Source organism: Oppia nitens, unplaced genomic scaffold, assembly GCF_028296485.1.
Source record: "Oppia nitens isolate AA-2021 unplaced genomic scaffold, nextdenovo-longstitch-racon4-pilon3 scaffold5_pilon_pilon_pilon, whole genome shotgun sequence".
Lineage (NCBI taxonomy): Eukaryota > Metazoa > Arthropoda > Arachnida > Sarcoptiformes > Oppiidae > Oppia > Oppia nitens.
In genome coordinates this window covers 5,789,374-5,810,783 of record NW_026533243.1, presented here as the reverse complement: position 1 = coordinate 5,810,783, position 21,410 = coordinate 5,789,374, and the positions used below count along the sequence as shown (strand labels likewise).

The 21,410-nt window shown below is 24.9% G+C and overlaps 4 protein-coding genes across 4 annotated transcripts; 1 reads left to right on the top strand and 3 right to left on the bottom strand.

Moving 5' to 3' along the window:
- Nucleotides 1–830: 830 nt before the first annotated feature.
- Nucleotides 831–3,967, bottom strand: LOC128961624 (pancreatic lipase-related protein 2-like). Its single transcript, XM_054307876.1, has 7 exons — nt 3,942–3,967; nt 3,480–3,873; nt 3,205–3,363; nt 2,901–3,108; nt 1,367–1,483; nt 1,036–1,305; nt 831–943 (listed from the first exon to the last, which is right to left on the bottom strand). The coding sequence occupies exons 1-7, from the start codon at nt 3,965–3,967 to the stop codon at nt 831–833; spliced, it is 1,287 nt and encodes a 428-aa protein (XP_054163851.1).
- A 1,777-nt stretch (nt 3,968–5,744) lies between these two features.
- On the bottom strand, nt 5,745–10,411 carry LOC128961623 (cytochrome P450 4c3-like). The gene is made up of 6 exons (XM_054307875.1): nt 10,310–10,411; nt 10,178–10,244; nt 9,725–10,112; nt 7,487–7,739; nt 6,211–6,454; nt 5,745–6,145 (listed from the first exon to the last, which is right to left on the bottom strand). Exons 1-6 carry the CDS (start codon nt 10,409–10,411, stop codon nt 5,745–5,747), a joined length of 1,455 nt encoding a protein of 484 aa, XP_054163850.1.
- A 1,887-nt stretch (nt 10,412–12,298) lies between these two features.
- On the top strand, nt 12,299–13,990 carry LOC128961622 (tudor and KH domain-containing protein homolog). Its single transcript, XM_054307873.1, has 2 exons — nt 12,299–12,923; nt 12,997–13,990. The coding sequence occupies exons 1-2, from the start codon at nt 12,451–12,453 to the stop codon at nt 13,988–13,990; spliced, it is 1,467 nt and encodes a 488-aa protein (XP_054163848.1). The 5' UTR covers nt 12,299–12,450.
- Nucleotides 13,991–14,863: 873 nt separating this feature from the next.
- Nucleotides 14,864–19,530, bottom strand: LOC128961375 (uncharacterized). The gene is made up of 5 exons (XM_054307606.1): nt 19,051–19,530; nt 18,318–18,409; nt 15,671–17,698; nt 15,482–15,597; nt 14,864–15,422 (listed from the first exon to the last, which is right to left on the bottom strand). The coding sequence occupies exons 1-5, from the start codon at nt 19,326–19,328 to the stop codon at nt 14,958–14,960; spliced, it is 2,979 nt and encodes a 992-aa protein (XP_054163581.1). The 5' UTR covers nt 19,329–19,530; the 3' UTR covers nt 14,864–14,957.
- Between the last annotated feature and the right edge of the window lie 1,880 nt (nt 19,531–21,410).

The following is a 21,410-nucleotide window of genomic DNA, read 5'->3' as shown; positions in this document are numbered from 1 at the left end:
AATAAATTACATATAATGCTCATCATATACAGTAGTTTAATTCAAAATATTTATATAATTTATATATTTTTATTTGTAAAATGTGTAATTAGCATAAATAGGTTTATATACCAAAAGTTTTATAGATTAATGCATAAAATAAAATTTATAAAACTATAATATCTATAATTTTATGAAATAATTTTTGTACAAAATAAATGTGATAAAAGCAATATAAGAGTAAATAATAACATTAACTTAATGTAAGCAATGAATACTTTGTAATGAAACCATTGAATATTCAGTGGTTGCCAACCATCTCATTCCGGGTGTGCAATACATCAGAGAATTTCTTAATTTTTCGCTTATAGTTTATTTCATTAAAGTTATTATATAAATAAATAAAATATATTTAATTTATTATAAATATTATATTAACATATAACTTGAGTACTAGCTTATCAAAAAAAATTTAAATATTAAAGAGTGTAAAAATATTATAGACACATACCTGTCGTCTATTACATTAAGTGGTATTAATTGTATTGAATTAACGAGCAGTTCATTAATCGTTTCATTAGTTTTACGACTCTTGAAGTCTAAATATAAATCAATTTTTCTCATCTTATCCAATGGTCTATCATTAGAGATCACAAACGATACTTTGTTGGCCAACAATAACTTTAATTTACTATAGTTTTAATGCAATATTAATAATTTGAGAAAATGAGAGATAGTAAGAGAGAGAKAGWRAGAGAGAGAGAGAGAGAGAGAGAGAGAGAGAGAGAGAGAGAGAGAGAGAGAGAGAGTATCAATAAATGTAATTTTATTTATTGTTATCATTCAAGACATTACCCACTCTTGTCATTAAACGTGTTGTTATATGAATAGAGTCTTATATTAACGTTGGCATCAATTTTCGATTTTGTTGAATGTGCTGTCATTTGAACCAAATATTGATAAACTAAACAATGAATAAGTTTTAATATTTAATATATAAATAGATATAGATATATAACAAACTTCATGCTTGAAATAAATATTGATTTTTTATACCACAATAAGGTTGTCTATCATTTGTTATTATATAAAACTTATTATCGGGATTTCTATAAGAAATACCATTATTGTTAAAAGTATTATTAAGTCCAACAATTATACAGTCCTCTCCATTTTGCCCACAACTCCAACAAAATCCTGACATAAATTTTTCCCAACTTTCGCATCGATAAGCTATTGGTTTACAATCGGCTTTTGAAGTCAACAAATAGTCGGCGTAATAGTCCAGTGCTCTCTTATGGTCGCAGGAAAGTGTTTCAAATAAACCTACATTTAAGTGATTTTTATAATTAATTGAATTTATAATATTTATTGATATCAATCAAACCATATAATATTCCTTCATTAATGACTGTATCAAATATTTGATGACTACAACCGGGCTGTTGTTCGCCACCATTGAAATAGATGTCTATATTTCCCGTAGCATTCATTGATCCAATGTCTATAAATATATTTTATTATATGGTATATAAATTAATGCTGCTTCTATGTTAATTATTATATAACTAATAAATATATAAATAACAGGCTTTAATAGCAATTAAAACAACGTATTTTGATATTGTATATTTAATATACTATATTACATAAGCAGTATAACATATATTTTTGAACATTAATAGTTTTTTATAAATTACATTTAATGTTAAATCCACGGTTCATTATAATTTAATTTAATATTAATTACTATTAGTAATAAGTTTTATTAGCTCATGAAATAATTAATTAAATGTTTAATAAATATTAATAACTAAGTAAAGTAATATAAAAATATTTATTAAATAAAAAGTAATTAATGAGTGCTAATATTGTTTCATTGTAATATACAAAATTATGTAAATGTTAATTTTAAGTAAACTCTACATTGAATTAAAATATTTTATAAAATACTGTATATGTTTATTATACAGTATTTCAGTGATTATATAAAAATCAATACTATTATTGAATACTACTGTAGTATAATATTATACTGTACTACATAGCCTTGAATATTAAATAGTTATCCCTGTATTATACCGGTATTATTAAATATACAGTATATCTGTAATAATTATAATTATGTTATATTACTTATTTTTTATAAATTTATAATTAATGTTTTAATTAAAGTTCTAGCTAATTTATACTTGTATAAATATAAACTATGCATTCAAAATCTAAAATACAGTCAACGTGTGAATATACACAATAAGATAGTGATATAAAATAAAAATATAATGAGTGATATTTTATTTTATTTTATTATAGAGAAATTGTATTTTTAAAAATAATTAATACTATTCTGATACGTTTAATAACAATCTTAAAAATATATAATTTATTACTATTTCTATAAGTTATATAATATAACTTACATTTTCAATGTATGATAAGAAAAAGAAAACATAAAATCTAAAAAAACTAAAAAATAAAATAATATTTAATTTAATAAACATGACAATAAACATTATGCAGATTTCGATATAATATTAATATTAATATAATATTAATATTAATATTAATTAATATTAAATAGTTTATCAAATTATTTTTAACGAATTCGCAGTAAGTTTATGATAATTAAGATTTAAAATATTAATTATTTTAGAAATTATAGCGTAAATGTCATAATTAAATTATGTCAAAAATGTATCAAAATAATTAGTTAATTTATGTACAATCTACTTATCAGTATATACAACTACCGATATATAAAAATTTATGCCAAATTTAAATATATAAACATATTAATTTATAAATTATTATTATTATTATTATTATTATTATTATTATTATTATTACCAGCAACTTAATAAAAACAAAAACAAAATCTTTCTTAAAATACAATTTATCTAATAATTAATAAAAATATTTACCGTTATCTGTATGTAAAGCATCGATAAATAAGGCATCCTCTGAGCTAAGTCTTATACTGTGAGACACGCCATCAAAATAAGGTTTAGCGGTGTCCAGTGCTGTTATTCGACCTAAATTGGCCACCAGTTTGCCTGTATATCCCGATATATGTGCGCCCAAACTAAAACCAATCAAATGAAATAATTCTGGCTTTGCGTTGCGTTTTTTCTAATTAAATATTATATATATATATACATTATTTTATAACAATTATAAAATTGAACTTGTTACAATTTATTAAATATGTAAATTAAATTAACCTACAATTAAATGATTAATAAGTAAAGCTATCTGAGCGCCAACTACTCGACAATTGGCCACCGATTGAAAGTATAGTCCATTTGCGCCTCCCATCCACTGAACAAGTATTACATTAGATTCTTCATTGAATATTATGCCGTCTTTTACGACTTCAAATGAATTCTGTATAAATCATATAAAACTATTAGATTACTAATACCTAAAAGCTAACTATTGATGCAATTTGACAATACATTTAATGTTGAATTTTGTTAATATTTAATGTTAAGCTTACTTACGTGTTGAAACCCATACTCAAGTATTCCGGCTTTATATCCATGGATTACAATTTTCGTATTTAATTTGGGATCAAAATCTATATTTTTGTATGACTTTGTGTTCAATGCATCGATGATTTGCGGATCATTTGGATTATCGCGTGAATAAAATAAGAATTGAGTTCCGATGAGTTGCGGTGATTGTGGGACACAACTGATTGGTCGCAACGATGAGGACTGATAGGGACCGTCGTTACTAAAACAGCCCAAATCATCGTAACAAACATTATTTGTACCGCTACTTAATATACCGAGTATAGGGGCAACAAAATCAAACAAATTTACTATACTTTGACCATCACATAACTTAATTATAATAATAATTACAGTAGCGATCACTTTGAACAACATATCACTAAATGATATATTAGGTTAATGTCATGTAATAAACTACAATCACTTTCTTGACTATTAATTGAATACTTTCTGCTATAATAAATATTTGTCATTTTTGGTCACTAATGTATTAATTTACTGACTACTGTATGACAAATTAAATGCTATATCATATATATAAATTTGTTGATAATCTTAATATATTATTATTATTATTGTATTTTCTCAGTTATAGTGACCAAAAAGTACTGATTAAGTTTATATACAAATGAATTAATTAGGAATTGGGGATAAAATGTAAAACTAGATCATTGGCCCTGAATTCTGTTTGAATTAAAGCCAAACCGATTTGTGTATCATTTGATCCAAAATTAATCCCTCAATACCTCAATAAAATTTGGTGAAAACATTTTGTTAACTGTTCTTTAGCTAAATCTTTAATATACTTTATTTATTTATTTATTTATTTGTTATACTGTATCATACAGTCTGTATGTTAAAAGATTTGGCTTATATTGTCAATGATTTATTAATGTTTAGCAAATAATTTAAGTACTGACCATTGGTCACATAGTTGTCTATAATAATAACAAAAAATTCATTATTCAACAAAACAAGACATACGATACAATTATTTAATACTGTATTAGTTGTAAATGCTATATATATATATACAATATAACTATAATCATTATATAAAAAGAAAAAGCGATTAAATGTTGGTTATAATTGTTTTTTGAAAATTTCTTATATTTTAAACATTATTTTCTGTATAAAATGAGTGTCAAAATTTCATTGAATAGATTTTTGATAATACTTTTAGCCTGAATCCAACTGTAAAATAATTTATCATAAAAGTCCATATTTTATTATTTTCAATTTATAAAATATTATTTTTTATATTAATTAAGTAGTAGTCAAAAATTATGCATATATTATTAAATATTAAAATCAATTAGAAATTAAACTATTTTAACTAAAACATAATTTCTTGTTTTGAATTCTTGAGATCTTCACAAACAAATTTCTTAAACATTTACTGAATGCAAAACAATCTATATTTCATAATAAATCAAAAATTCAAATAATATTTTTTGATCCATTTTAATGATAAATAGGCTATTTCACAAAAATTAGTTTCACCTATTTTGATATTGATTTTATAATACTGTATAATTCATGAAATAATTAATTAAATTAAAATTAATTTCACTTTAAAATAAGATTTTACATCGATATAATAATTTTTAATTTTTAAAAAATGTTTATTATGATACATAACTTCGACATTTTAATACAGTATTACACATTATTAGCATAACTGATGTTTTATGTATTTAGTAAAAGGGTTTATTAAAAGCTATAATTTATTGTGAGTGAATTTGTAACTTAATTTATATCTTATAGTAAATTTATTAAAAGATAATTCAATAAATTTTTCAATAGCCTAAGGGATTATAAACAAATTATCTATTTATAGCTGAGAATCTAAACCTTAGATATTTTATGTATTTAATAATAACGTTGTGTTTATTTGAGCATTAAATTGAAGTCAGATGTTTGTATTATGAGACCAATAAAAATTGTAAATTGTAATAGACGTAAAAATGCTTAAATAAAAATCAGTATATAGAAAGACAAATTATTAAGTTTAATATTTATAAATTTATTTCTATAGTTAAAAAAATTTAGTTTCATAATAAATAATAAAGCATTTATATTAGGTATTTATTTAATGGAAGACTATTTTTATATTAGTTTATTATGATTATTATGATTATTACTGTTATATTATATACAGTACTTATATCGTCGATTTATTTGTTTATTATATAATAAAAGAGTGTATGATATTTAATAATAATAATAATAATAATTTTAATGTTGAAATTAGAGAGACTTTGATGAGAGATAATCAGTACTATTGGTGAATGTTTTTCTAACAATATCTCTGTTTCTTTGTTTTATGATTAATTTGAGACCATTTCTGGTTCGCAAAACCATTTCGCCAACAATAAAAAGTTTGTCTCTTTGATCGATAGTTTGAATGTGAAAATTGCGTACAATTTTTGAGACAACAATTTTTTGCTCTAAAAATGCAAACTTTTGTCCGATACAATTGCGAGGACCGGCACTAAAGGGAATATAACAATAGGGATGACGTCCCACACAGTTTTCTGGTAGAAAGCGCTCCGGTATAAACTGTTCCGGGTTTGGGAACTGAATCGGATCCCTGTGTAAGATATAAGTAAAGATTCCACATGAAGTTCCTTTTGGTATCAAATAGCCATCTAATTAACAAATATTTGTAGATTTCATTAGAAAGTTTACTTAAAATAATTTAATAATTATTAACTTATAATAGTGTCTTCACTGAGTTGGCGACCAATGAATGGCGCCGTTGGATATAATCTCTGTACTTCTTTGAGGACACACTCTAAGTATTTCAATTGCTTAAGATCTTCAATACTAAAGTCATTGTCATCTAAATGAGAGTCCATTACTGAATCCACTTCTTCTCGTACTTTAGACTGTATATCCTGATGAAGACCTAACATATATAGAGTCCAACTGATGGCCTGCGCAGTGGTGTCGTGACCCTAAACAACCATTTATTTTGTAAAATTTATTTAAATAATTTATAAATAATAAAATGTAAGACATCATTAAATATCATATCATTATTCAATATTTATAACATATATTTTTGAAAATAATAGTTTAATATTATCTATAATTATTAAGATAGTTAATATAAATGAAGTAAAATATTTTAAAATAGTAAAATAATGATGATTTATAAAATATTGTAAAATATAAACATTTCTTTATATAAAACAAGTACAGTATATACAGTATAAGATTAATATATTGATCGAGTTATCTCTAAGAATCCATATAACGATAAATAATGTAATGAGAAAACAATAAGATATAAAAAATATCGAAATATAGTGTGAATAGCGGGGGGTTTAAGCATATGTCGGATATGTCGGGTATTGGCTTTACGCTGATTATTAAATTTTAGTTTAGTTTGCAATTCATTTATTTAACTAAACATTATGTACACAGTGTTATGTTTATAAAAATTAATTGCCTTTATAATATTGCTTATATAGTATGTTAGGAAAACTTGACTACCGGTGCCCTTATTAATAATAAATTACTTAAGCCTTTACATATATTAAGCACAATCCATATAAAAATTATTATTTATTTATTTATCATTAAATATTCAACATTTGCATTACACTTAGCGGCCAAAAGGTTAAGAAGTGCTAGATTTTGATGTAATATAAATGTTAGAGAAAAATAATAATAAATTTATAATTACAACAAATAATAAATTGTAAATAAATATTTACAGAATCTAACTGTTAAATGTATTTATAATTTATTTTGTAATTAACTCACTAAAAGACAATATTAAATATTTGCCATAAAAAATATGTGAACACTATTTTATAAAAGTCATGCTATCATACAAACTACAAGTTGTCTACAACACATAATATACTGTATATCTTATGTAATCATTAAATAATATTTATAAATAAAATAAATAAATACAATAAACAAATAGACAGTCCATTAGTGAGCAAATAAAATGAAATGCAATAATAAAGACAAACCGCAAACATAAATGTGTCGACTTCTTCACGCAAGTCCTCTAAAGTCAAATTGTTTGCCACTAAATGCTGATGAAGTAGAAGATCAAGAAAAGCCAATCTTTTCTTACCATTAAAAAAATTAGACTCTTTGATGGCATCCAATGACTTAGACTGTATGTCCTCATTGTTGTCGTTTCTGTGGATGTGTTCAATCCATTCCTGTTTTCTCTCACAAATCACTTTCATTGTAAACGCTTTCATTTTTTTTAATGAACTATTTGTTTGTAATTATAAGAAACAATAATATATACTATATATATATATATATATCAACTAAAGTAAATATTTATTTAGTTTAGTTCACAAATTAATTTGTTATTTGAGTATTTAAAAAAATATATCATTAAATTCCTTAATTAAATGTGAAAACAAAACTTTTAGTTAATATAAGCTGTGCTGAGATTTTTTTTAATGATGTGTCATAAAAATAAAAAGACAAAAGTTAACAAAAAATTATTAATTAGTTTTTTATCAACAAATATTTTTATTGTTTATTCAATTAAAGTTCCGGTTATTGAAAAAATAAGTGAAATACAGTAGAAAAATATTGCCAATTGTTTTTTCCTGATATCTATTTAGAGACTTTATGTTCCCAATTGTTAAGGGAATATACAGTATGTAAGATACCGGTGCCTTATAATTGAGTTGCAATTATTTTATGATTAGTTAGCTATGCTATATGTATCATACATTGTATTATATTGCTTAACATAATGAAAACAAGTGTTTTAATATGAATGAAATGACAAATTGGATATTTGTTTTATTATACAGTAGTATAATATAAAACTTGTATGTCATTTGTAAGACATCGGCACTTATTTGTTAACATCTAAATCAGACAACTATTACTATCTTTTAATATATATATTGTATATATTATATATTTTTTATTATATGATATTTTATAAGATGTCTTGCAATGAATAGAAAATTTCTATATAAAAGTTATAATAATTATTATTAGTAAAGTTAACAAAACATAAGTCTGAATTGGGTTTTCAGAGATTTTTGATAAAACCTTACAATCTTCCAATTAATACAAACAAATTGCACTTTCAATTATATAATATAAGCAATATTACTCAGGTAATACTTACAGTAGTATTTGTATTAATATTTTAGATTTAAGTACTCACTAAAGTATAATATGAGAAAAACATTTTTTTTTAATTAACTCTTATACTGTAATTAAGTTTTACTACAGTATATAGTACTGTGCAATAGATATTATAAAATTATAGCATTATTATTAACAATACATTAATTTTGCTGATTTTTAAAAAATTTTTTTAACTAATCACTAGAGATCAGTGTTTTAATTACATTAAATAAACTAAATTTTAAAAAATAAATGTTTAAATTTAATCTTTTGTATTTATTATCAAATTGTCTGATTTTTACATCAATGTTTTTATTTTTTATTTTTTACAAATAGACAGATAAGATAAATGTTTTGTAATAACTCTTATTATTATAACTTTATATTATTATTTATGTTAAATTTTAATATATATATCCAAATATTTTTTGTCAACTAAAAGTATACTTAATAGCCAAATTTGGTTTTTATAATTATTTAGATATATAAAAATATATTTACTATTATATAAATACTAATATATAGTTCATTCAATTTCATTGAATATTTACTAAGTACTGAATATTCATATCTATAATGCATTTTTCACAGATTTTATCAATAAAAAACTTATATCAATCGATTGATTGCAAATGAGATACAGGAAAAGTAGTCCAAAATTATATTAATTCATAAATTAATTATTTCTTATATAATAAATTAAATGTTATATGTAATCTATAAATTTGTAAAAATCATGAGTCATATATATTATCAAATTTACACTATTTTTTAGCATTTAGTTAAATATATAACAAATATTTAACACTTGAAAAATTTCTCCCAATTTTCAAATAAATACTTGTAAATAAATTAATAGTATGTAAATTACTTAACAAACAAASAAACAATTTTTCAAAAAATGCTCATTTTATATACACTTTGTGCTAATTTTATATTTTTAGAAGGAAATCGATATTTAATTTGAATTTATCTTAGAATACAATTTTTTTTTAATATTTATTATATTTCAAGTGCTTTTCATAAGTACTTGATTTAGAAAATATGTTATAAAAAAATATATTAGCATCCAATTGATAAATAATACATTGACTTACCTGTTAAACTGTTTGCCATGTGAGCTGCAATTGAATGCCCAGTTAGGCCATAGCCAGGGCCGCATCAGACGTATCAAAAATATGCCACTTATGTCATGCAATGCCTGAACGTATTCGAGGTTAGAGTTTGCCTGACATCCGACTTTGATTCCCATCGCTGTCTCACAGATCACATCCAAAGTACATAACGTTATTATCGGCACAATATCTATGGGTTGATCATCGCATTTGCTATTATCTATCATTGTCCGCAATTTGTTGATGAGGACAGTCGACTGTTCATTAATAACTGGTGCAAAATCGTCCAAAATTCGGAAGTGAAAGGCGGGCGTCAGTATCTTACGCCGGGTTTTCCATTTGATCTTAGAACTGGTCACTAGTCCTCCGCCTAATTAATTAAAATTAAATATTTTAATAAAAAAATAATATTTATCACAAAAATACATTACTTACCTAACCAGGGTGTCAAAAATCTATATTCACTTGATTTATCTGTTAACGTATTACTACTTAAGATAACCTTAAGATATCAACATTTTATTTTAAATAAAAATTTTAGAAAAATAATTTTTAATAAAATAATACCTCAACTTCATCGGGAGTGAACAGTATGACAATAGGTTTTAATCCGATCCATATTTTGCATATTTTATCTTTATAATAGATTAAATTCATGGCATTGAACATTTGATAAACAACTAAAAAACAAAATTAGTATCAATCTTATTGAATGTATTAATAGAAATGAAATTAAAATAAATTTAATGTCCATAACTTACGGACATAAGTACCGAACTGAAACTTGTATCGGTCTAAGTATAGGACAATGATTGCGTGTCCGATCCACGGCAACAATGGATGGACAGGTGGTCCCGGCATACGGTCTATTATATTGCAATACTTTTTCCATTTATAAAAACGATACAAACAATATGTTATCAATAAATAAACAGTTATTTTAAGAAATATATTTTCAAATAAATAGGGATTTAATAAATTGGATGCTTTTGATGTGATTAAAGATATCATTTGTATATTTTTAATAAATAATATCAACTCAACACTAATACACTAATTAAATTAAAATTATTATTATTATTATTATTATAAAGAGATAGAAACAGAAATGATTTTTAAAAATGAGATAAACTTTTTTAGTGACACTAAAAGCTAAAAAAGCATTTTCTATGACCGTCTCTACTATCAGGTGTTCAACAAGTAATATGTGAAATGATTTGAAAGAAATTTTACATTACATTAAAATATTTGTGTGAAAACTGATTTTTTTCTCTCCTATATTGACATAAAATATTTATATTCATCTTAACCTAAATTAATAGTAACTCAATTAGTAGGCAAAGTGCCGGCATTGAAGACCAGCCCAACAGTGATTTCGCTGTATTTTTATTTTTTTTATTTCCGATATAAGAGACACTTTCTCTTTCATTTTAAAGGAAACATTACTGATGTGTTTCTGGGTCTCAGATATCTATGATTGCCGTTACCTGTGATTTGGTACCGATTGAAAACATGTGATAATACCAATGCATACTTAGGTGTGTAGACACCCATTCCTCCTAAATGTTTCAATTGTGTTAATTCGGTCACAGCTATGGTTTTCTCATTATTTATTAATAGTTTTTATATATAGATTGAGATAAAGACAAATAGTTAAGCATTGTTTTCGATGTATTACTTTTAAGACAACAAAAAACATGATTAACAACAATTTAGACGATAAAAAATGTTTGTTATGTAAAAACAATTGCCAATAAATTGTCTTTTCATTTAATGTTTTTATTAAAAGCAAAAGCCGTCAAAACTGATAAATGTTTGAAAATAAAAATAGTTCACAAAAAACAAGTTTATCTAAATTTTCTTTCATATTTTGCATCAAATCTAATGAAGCATTCAATCAATTTTTTTCACTAAACTTTCACTTTTTAATTTCAATTTATTTTTGATATTTAATGACAATTAAAAAATGGATCAATTAATAACTCATTTCCTCAAAATGTTTATCACTTTGTTTTTAAACTTCAATTAAATATTTAAAATTTACCTAAATTTTATAAATTACTATTAAATTGTATCCCAATTAATAATATACAAAATTATAAAAATAACTAAATTTGAAATATAATTATAAATAAATTGATATTTTATGTCAATGTTTGACACATAAGCTGCGTTCACACGGACAAAATCTAAGTAGACTTGACTTAAGTTTTGGTGTTCACACATTGTACTTACTTGAGTTACCTTGACTTAACTCAAGTACAGTAAAAGTAAGTTTACTTCATTAAATTATAAACTTAGCCAATCAGTGTTAAGTATAATATATAAATATTATTACGTTTTAAATGCCTGCTTAGCTGTCTAGTAAAAATATTACATTTAAATTGTTTAATAAATAAAAATTAATTATTTTTGTATAATTTTTATAATTAACATCAAAATTAATAAAATAATTTCAATAATTTGATTAATTTTTATAAAATTAGATAAACTTAAGTGTAGCAATGTGAACACATGTTACTTGAAACTTGACTTGAGTTCAAGTCAAGTCTACTTGGATAAGCATTAGTGTGAACGCAGCTATAGATTATGTGAGACATTGAATACATTGAATACATTGAAAGCACACATAATGTGAGTCATATGTAAAGCATTGGACAACACATGTCTGCAGTCAATAGTCAATGATGTGATCAACTGATCCACTGATGGACACAATTAGTAAGAAGTTGTTACTCAGTGCAGGCATTGGATTAGGTGTTGCTCTGTCTTCGGCAACACTGTATCTGTTGCTTAAACCAGAAGAGGAGGAACAGTATGTCAAAGACAAAGAYAACCGAAAGGTCAGACAGAATAACCAAACGGTTCTCACAATTCGTGTCCCAAAACAATGTGTCGGTGCAGTCATCGGTAGAGGAGGTGATCACATCAAACAATTACAATTAGATACTAATACACGCATACAGTTTGATGATAATAATGTCAACAATGGATCAGATAATAAAACGAAAGATAAAGAAACGAAAATTTTGATTATCAAAGGAGTGCCCGAAAATGTTGCGAAGGCTGARGTCATTATTAATGAGATCGTTAGACAACAATCCCTTACAATCACCAAAAAATTTAGTGTTGACACTTCTTCTGTCGGTGCTATCATTGGTCGAAATGGAGATAATATTAGGTATTTATTACTCACGAAGAATCCTTTGAAATATTGAATTCATTTATGATATATTTATTGTAATGAAAATTAGAGAACTGTGTGACAGATCGGGTGCGAAGATAAAAGTGGACAGAAATAACAAAAACTCGAAGACAATTATGACTAACGTTTCAATCATCGGAACAGAAGAGGAAATCGCTGAAGCAGTTCTGTTGATTAATAAAGCCATTGAAGAAAACGAAACATTTTCTCGAAACAGATCTCATAATAATAGACACAATAAACTGAAAAATTACAAGATTTTGGCCATCGAAGATGAACCAACTGATAATTCACTCAATATGGACAGTTATGTCGCAAAACTTGAACCATTACATCAAAACCAATTGATTGAAGTGTTTGTATCGGCAGTGAAAACACCCGAAGATTTTTACATACAAATTGCTGGTTCTGTTGCTCAACAATTAGATCTCTTAATGGATGAGACGACTGACTTCTATGAGGTAGAGGACAATAGAATTTGTTTTAAGTCGATGTCTATAAAAGTGGGGGATATAGTTGCCATTCCCTACCAATTTGATGACCACTGGTATAGGGCTAAAGTGTTGTCCATTGAAGAGACTCCCTATTCATTGGAGGACTCAAAAGTTAGTGTCTTTTATTTAGACTATGGAGACGAAGCAGTCATAAAATATGGTGAAATTTGCGATTTAAAGGATCAAATCTTAAAACGATTGCCATTTCAGGCCATCCATTGTTCACTTTTCGGAATYAGACCAACAGATCTTACGGGTTGGTCCGATGAGRCCATCAATAAGTTTAAAGAGTTGTCTCATATGGCGTTATGGAAACCACTTTACGCTAAAGTACTTCAAAACAAATCAATTGATGGTACAAATGATAGATATTATATTGAATTAGTTGATAAAACTCCTAAATATAAAGGAGATAATGTCATTGATGGCGATGATTGGGATTCAACAGTTATGTCACTTGATATACGCCAATATCTCATTGATAATAATTTTGCCGAAGATTTTGTAAACTCTAATGGTATTAATGGAGAAATTAATGGAAATAATTAATTTTTATTAATTATTTTATAAATGCAATTAAACTTTTGTCTTTAGTGATAATTTTGTTTTTATAATATATTAATTTATATTATATTTCTTTATCATTAAAATTTGTATTTTAATGAGTCTATTATAAGCAATGATACAAATAAGATGATCCTTTTGATTCACTCAATATGTATTTATTTTAAAGCTTTTCAGCCATTATAACTACCGGTGTGTTTGTTAAGTAATTTATACATTAAATATCAATTAGACATCAAACCCTAATCTTTTTTATAACTTTAATGATATTTTCAAAATTACTATATGTATTACCAATCTTTTATGATTAGTAATATTATTTAATAATGTAAATAGATTTTATAGAGATTTTATAGCAATTTTACTTATTGTTAACTATCTTGATGTCTATCCTTTAATTAATAGACATGTAAATTGAAGACATTTTTACCTGTCTTACCACTAAATATTGTAAAATCATTTATACTTTATTGTATAACAATAATTATTTAATTAAATTAACAACTTATTAATTATAAATTTGTAATTTATTAATAATTTTCAAAAATAATTTGCAAAATTTCTTTGTTGCCAAAACTTATGTTATATGAAAAATAATTTAGATTTTAAAATAAATCTATTATTTATAATAACAAAATATTAATTACCGTAGTATAACAAAATAATACTGCATTTTATTGTATAACACTGCCGTATTTTTATAAATCATCCTAAACTAAAGGTAATATAATCCTAATAATATATATATGATTTTTATAGAAAATTTGTAATTCATTATTTTAAAAAATAGGAATATATAGGAATAAATTGACTAAAAATAAAAATATACAATATATCGAAATGTATTATAAATATGGCATAAATTGTAAAAATGATAGGAATGTGTATATTATTATAATTAAATGATAAACAAAATGATAACAAAATATGAAAAATTAATAATAAATTTGTTTCACGTTTTATTCCTAAGTCGAGTGCTTTTAGTTTTAGTACTTTTAAAGGGAGAGTTGTGTTTCATTTCTTTCTTAATCTTTCTGGATCTGCATTTAACTAAAGAGCAAATAATATTTTTTACGGCATCTGCTATGTGTTCGGCCGTTACATCGCGTCTAACAAGTGTTGACCAGTCATCCTGATGAACACCGAGAGGAACGTCATGTATTTTTGCCGGCAAATCAAACTGTCCGGCAGCGGCACCACCGGTGCAAATGATGGGAATCACTACGTTATCGTTCCACATAAACTCTTCGGCAATTCGTGCAGTTCGAGGTCCACCCTCTATAATAATACAATAGTGAAACAGTCGGGCCACTACTGAGTCCCGTTCCTTGAATGAGTCACCGATGAAGTACGTGTGACCGAAAGGTAAGTTTTGGAAAGTGCCGTCCGGGTTCTGACGCGCTTTCATTGATTGATCCTTTAATTATAATTACATTAAATTAATACTTATTAAAGAAATGTATTTTCATTCAATACCTGAGACATATGACGAGGAAGTATGTGATACAAAGCCGCCGGCTTTTCCTTTAATAGAAGTTCTCGTTCCTCACAGAAACTCCTTCCAGTGGTTTCAGCGACACCATAGACACCGCCTGTTTTGTCATTAATTTACAATTAGTAAAATTATTGTTTTAATTAATTAATGTAAATATGACTAAAACCTACCGGTGACCAAAACTAAGAAAGGAATGCTTGCTAATGATTGTCCAATAGCTCGACAAATAGGTTCAGATAATGGGCTAAAAAATTTAGTACTTCCGGCCACATATACCATAACTTTTTTCTTTTCATGAATTGGCAATTGTCTGCTAATAAAACTGGCCAATGAATCAATTCTTGCCTCAGACATAGCGCACTTGAAGGTGTCTTTAGATGAAACCGACAATTTGGTGGTTCTTTTATTTAATTCTGACATAAATGAATCCAAATCGTTGGCGTCATTTTCAAGCATCTCGTCGTCATCGAAAAGTTTTGAGAGCCAGTGCGGGGCCCGAAAGTCCTCGTATCGGATGGGAATCACTTTCTTACGGATATCACAGTAAAATGCCTGTTGTTTACACGTCCTGGAATCGCAATACGCTTTGGACAATACTATTATCACAATAGAGGCCGCGTCCGCCCGATCTCTAAAATTATGCGCTTTATCTAAGTCTTCAGGTGATAGCATACATGTCTGACTTCCAAACAAATCTTGTGAATACTGAGGAAACAGATTCGGTTCGCTGACAAACGAAAAATTTAATTTATGGCGATTTTTCTGTCCTTTTGAGTCATGATTTTGTGATACATATTGTGACTCTTGTGATGACTCGGAAAATTGACTTCCGATATAAAGTGTTTGATCGGACATTTGGTCGCATTCATCGGTTCCATATTTATGACTGTTTAGAGTCGGTGTCATTGGTGTCACGGCATCCATAGGAGGTGTGGTTCTATCGCTCATTAAAGAATAGGTGCCAATAGACATGTCTGTTGAACTCCAAACATCGAAACCCAATTTGGACAGCTCTTGGCGTACACGCGATGCAAACTCTCGTTGTTGGGGATGACATGATATGACAATATTTGGTCGTCTCTTTTGTGCCAAACCTGACAACGAATTGGGTCGTGCGATATGTTGAGATGGCATCAACTTCGAGTCTGTTTGTGTTAATAAGTCGTTATTAGGAACGGGAGTTATTTGAGTAGTTAGCTGTTTATCCTTCTCAGATGCCTTCATGTGCTCTGAAATTATTATGGCAGTTGTTCTAACATATGGCTGATCCCAAAACCTTATATCTTTAGCCCTCTCTCCCTCTCCTTTTGTAAAAGCCTTTTCAATGTCAGCCATTGTTTTCCATGGGATATATTGTGTGGACGCAAATTGTATGGCCAGACATTCAGGCGGCCAACTGTCCAAAAAACTTATTGGAATTATTTGCTTGCCTTTAATGTCAGCCAACTTTACTTCTCTATTAGTCCATTGGGTATAACCATAATTAGGTGTAATAAGTGGCACAAATAAATCACAGTTAAGTACAGCATTGTTAAGAGCATCGGCCCAGTCGTGTCCGCCTTCGATCTCATCGACGTCTAAAAATACATTACATCCCAAGTCTTTTAACTCACTTTTAAGTTGTCGGGCGTGTTGTTCGGCTTCGGCTCTCACATAACTTATAAGAATTGGTTTAATTTCTGTTACTAACGGCTGATAAATTGTGGCCGCAGTGGCAGTAGATGCTATGGCCGGTGTTACCGGTTCTACAGATTGGTTATGAATAAAGGGAACTACAGATAACGTACTGATCACACTGTCATCTAAGTTAACCAATGATTTATTTAAATCAACTACTGGTGGTTCACTAATTCTTTTCTTTTTCTTCAATGGACTGCTATCAATCACATCTACATTATTATTATTAGTAATAGTAATATTATTATTCACTTCTGAGGTAATTATGTCGTTATCAGTGTCTTTGATCGTTGATATCCTAAAGACACCACTAATCATGAGATCCCATCCCTTAACATAAATGTCTTGTTTCTTGGTTACGGGCCATCCGTTTCGATCAATTAAATGAAATGAATAATTGTCTCCAAGACTCAACTCTTGTGTAATCAAATGTCTGATCTCTTGTCCGGTATTATCCATTTCAGCGAATATGAATCCTAGCGATTGTCCCGTTTGTGTGTGAACTCCAAACCTCTGTTTGTCTGATCATTAAATCAATACATTTGTTAATTTTATTTCATATTATTATAATATATTGTTTAAAAAACTGTATATACTATTTGTAATATAATTTAAAAAGAAATTTTACTTTTAATTAATTAATATGTAGTGTAATGTAATGCCATTGTGATGTGTTGTGTTTTATTATTATATATTTTATACTACTATTGTATATGTAGATAAAATTATTTTTTTAATTACGGTAATTAAGTCAAAATAAAATATAAATTAGTTAAATTAAAATAATAAAATCAATCAAAATTTCTTATTTAATGCTAAAAACTAAAAATTGTGAATAAAATGATAATTAAATATAAATAAAATGGTAAAAAATAATCATTTATCTGCCAAAATGTTTGCATTAACTAAATAAAGTGTATATCAAAAGTTTATTAATACTAATAATAATAAATTGTTTAATAAAGTATTGTATAAAATATTAGTATTTGATGTTTTAATGCAGCCTTCAATTTGAAGGTCATGTAAGTATACAATGTATTCAATGGACTATTAATTGCATTATTTTGTACTTATTTTAAGTTCTTAGTACTTATTTAATGTGATTTATGACAATATATAGCAATAATTAATAATAATTACCAAATTGTCTGCGAATCATAACCATTGAATTGTCTGAATTGATTACATAATATAAGCTCAGATTGGCTTCTTGTATGGCAGACACCGGCCATCTATATATAGCAGATAATAAAATCATACATAAGTTATGAAAAAAGGTTTTAATCATAAAATATTATATATATTTTTTATAAATACTTTGTTTTAATATAAAGTTTAATCTTAATAATTATGATAACAACTGTGATTCATAATTATCATATATCATAGCAATCAAAAAGTATTTAATTCAATGACAACCATTACATGCAATGAATAAAACTATAGGACAACTCTGTTATACAATTAATTAATGACTGTTTATTATAATATAGTAATAATCTATATTAATATTAATATTAATATTAAGTAATTAGTACTTTATATCAAATAAATTTATCTTAAGTTTACTTCGAAATAAAATTATTTAAAAAATACTTTTGTTTGATTAATACAATTAAAAAGTAAACATTTTGTAACTATAAAAGTAAATACATATATTATAAAATGAGAAAATAAAAAGTAAAAACAGTACAAACAGTACAAACAAAAACAAATATTATTATAAAACAAGTTATAAACGGATAGACTTGGCTTTAAATCAAACATTTAAATCATATAATATATTAAACAACACTTCAAAACATAAGTTAAAAGGTTTACAAACTTATGATTTCATTATCTCATGTATTGTCATAAAGACGACAAAACATACCCTTCTTTGGACAGAAATATGTATTTATTGGGCAGTAATGGGATCTGAAGGGACATCATGTGTCTGAACTCAGACAACTTGACCGACAGTGATGTCAACGCAACGAAACCCAACACATCACCTGAAGGCCACAGTTGGCTACCGATGCCGRTGCYGGTGCTGGCAATGGGAACTGACCATTCATTATCACCATTAGTCTGCAGTAATATCTGTTGTCTATTGAAGGCATCGTTCATTAAATTAATGGCAATCAAACTCAGTTCACTCTTTTGAGCCATTATTATGACTGTCCATCAAATCGGTTACCGATTGACAAACAAATTGAAAAACATTTGCATTACAATCACATTAACATTGAAACCTATATTTCATAACTTTATGCAACACTTGAGACATACAGTCAAACAATCACTTGATTTCAATGTTTAATACATTTGCCATACAATTGACGATTTAGTCACAAACATTACATCATATTTTCATTCATATCAATAATTAACGTATAATTATAGCACAGATATAACTAATATATGATTTACAAATGTATATAAAGTCTAAACATATCATATTTGACTTCAAGGGTTCAACTATTTTAGGACGTATTTGTTTGTTATATGTAATTATCACCGATTGGTTGACAACACATGTGTATAATACTGTATTAATATGTACTGTAATATTGAATGCAGTGATGGTTGAGATGCGCTTACTTTGAATTAATTGACTAAAAAATGTTTACAAAATAAAGTCAAACATTATTATCTAATTAGAGTATAGTATTAATATATTATGATAAATTATGTAATGTATTATCAATACATATACAGTACAGTTGTGTTACTTTGTATTTAAGTACTGAATCATCAATAATTATATTATAAATGTTATACAATATATATATTACAACAATATATACGGTATATTAAAACTGTCTCACTTTGTGCTAAACCAAATCTATATGAGTTGCACCACAAATACATAGATATATCATAGATTATACTTAATATATACAAACAATACAACTTAGTGTGTATAATAACTATGCCATGTAAAAACTCCGCCCCTTAAGCATTAGACGCTATAATATTGCGCGCATATATACTATTGACTGTATTATAGGATGACATTGTGTGGCATTGAAAACAAACTAAGTCCACGTGTTGTTTAAGTACTTTTAGATTTGTGATAACAAATGTGATTAAATAATAAATATTAGTTGTAAATAGTACTAAATATTGTGATAAATACAACACAATATTAATAACAATCAATTATGTGCAATAATATAGTTTTTAAAGTTAATTAAAGTTAATTAAAATGTCTAATAATAATAATAATAATAATAATAATAATAATAATAATAATAATAATAATAATAATAATAATAATAATAATAATAATAATAATAATAATAATAATAATAATAATAATAATAATAATAATAATAATAATAATAATAATAATAATAATAATAATAATAATAATAATAATAATAATAATAATAATAATAATAATAATAATAATAATAATAATAATAATAATAATAATAATAATAATAATAATAATAATAATAATAATAATAATAATAATAATAATAATAATAATAATAATAATAATAATAATAATAATAATATAATAATAATAATAATAATAATAATAATAATAATAATAATAATAATAATAATAATAATAATAATAATAATAATAATAATAATAATAATAATAATAATAATAATAATAATAATAATAATAATAATAATAATAATAATAATAATAATAATAATAATAATAATAATAATAATAATAATAATAATAATAATAATAATAATAATAATAATAATAATAATAATAATAATAATAATAATAATAATAATAATAATAATAATAATAATAATAATAATAATAATAATAATAATAATAATAATAATAATAATAATAATAATAATAATAATAATAATAATAATAATAATAATAATAATAATAATAATAATAATAATAATAATAATAATAATAATAATAATAATAATAATAATAATAATAATAATAATAATAATAATAATAATAATAATAATAATAATAATAATAATAATAATAATAATAATAATAATAATAATAATAATAATAATAATAATAATAATAATAATAATAATAATAATAATAATAATAATAATAATAATAATAATAATAATAATAATAATAATAATAATAATAATAATAATAATAATAATAATAATAATAATAATAATAATAATAATAATAATAATAATAATAATAATAATAATAATAATAATAATAATAATAATAATAATAATAATAATAATAATAATAATAATAATAATAATAATAATAATAATAATAAT

Excerpts from the sequence above, each read along its gene's own strand:
- LOC128961623 (XM_054307875.1), bottom strand. The coding sequence starts at position 10,411 with ATGTTCAATGCCATGAATTTAATCTATTATAAAGATAAAATATGCAAA. Across the intron at positions 6,455-7,486 it reads TCGACACATTTATGTTTGCG|GGTCACGACACCACTGCGCA; the intron begins GTTTGTCTTTAT and ends ATGGTTGTTTAG. Across the intron at positions 6,146-6,210 it reads CAGTGAAGACACTATTATAA|ATGGCTATTTGATACCAAAA; the intron begins GTTAATAATTAT and ends TTTGTTAATTAG.
- LOC128961624 (XM_054307876.1), bottom strand. The coding sequence starts at position 3,967 with ATGACAAATATTTATTATAGCAGAAA. Across the intron at positions 3,364-3,479 it reads TTGAGTATGGGTTTCAACAC|AATTCATTTGAAGTCGTAAA; the intron begins GTAAGTAAGCTT and ends TGATTTATACAG. Across the intron at positions 1,484-2,900 it reads TGCTTTACATACAGATAACG|ACATTGGATCAATGAATGCT; the intron begins GTAAATATTTTT and ends ATATATTTATAG.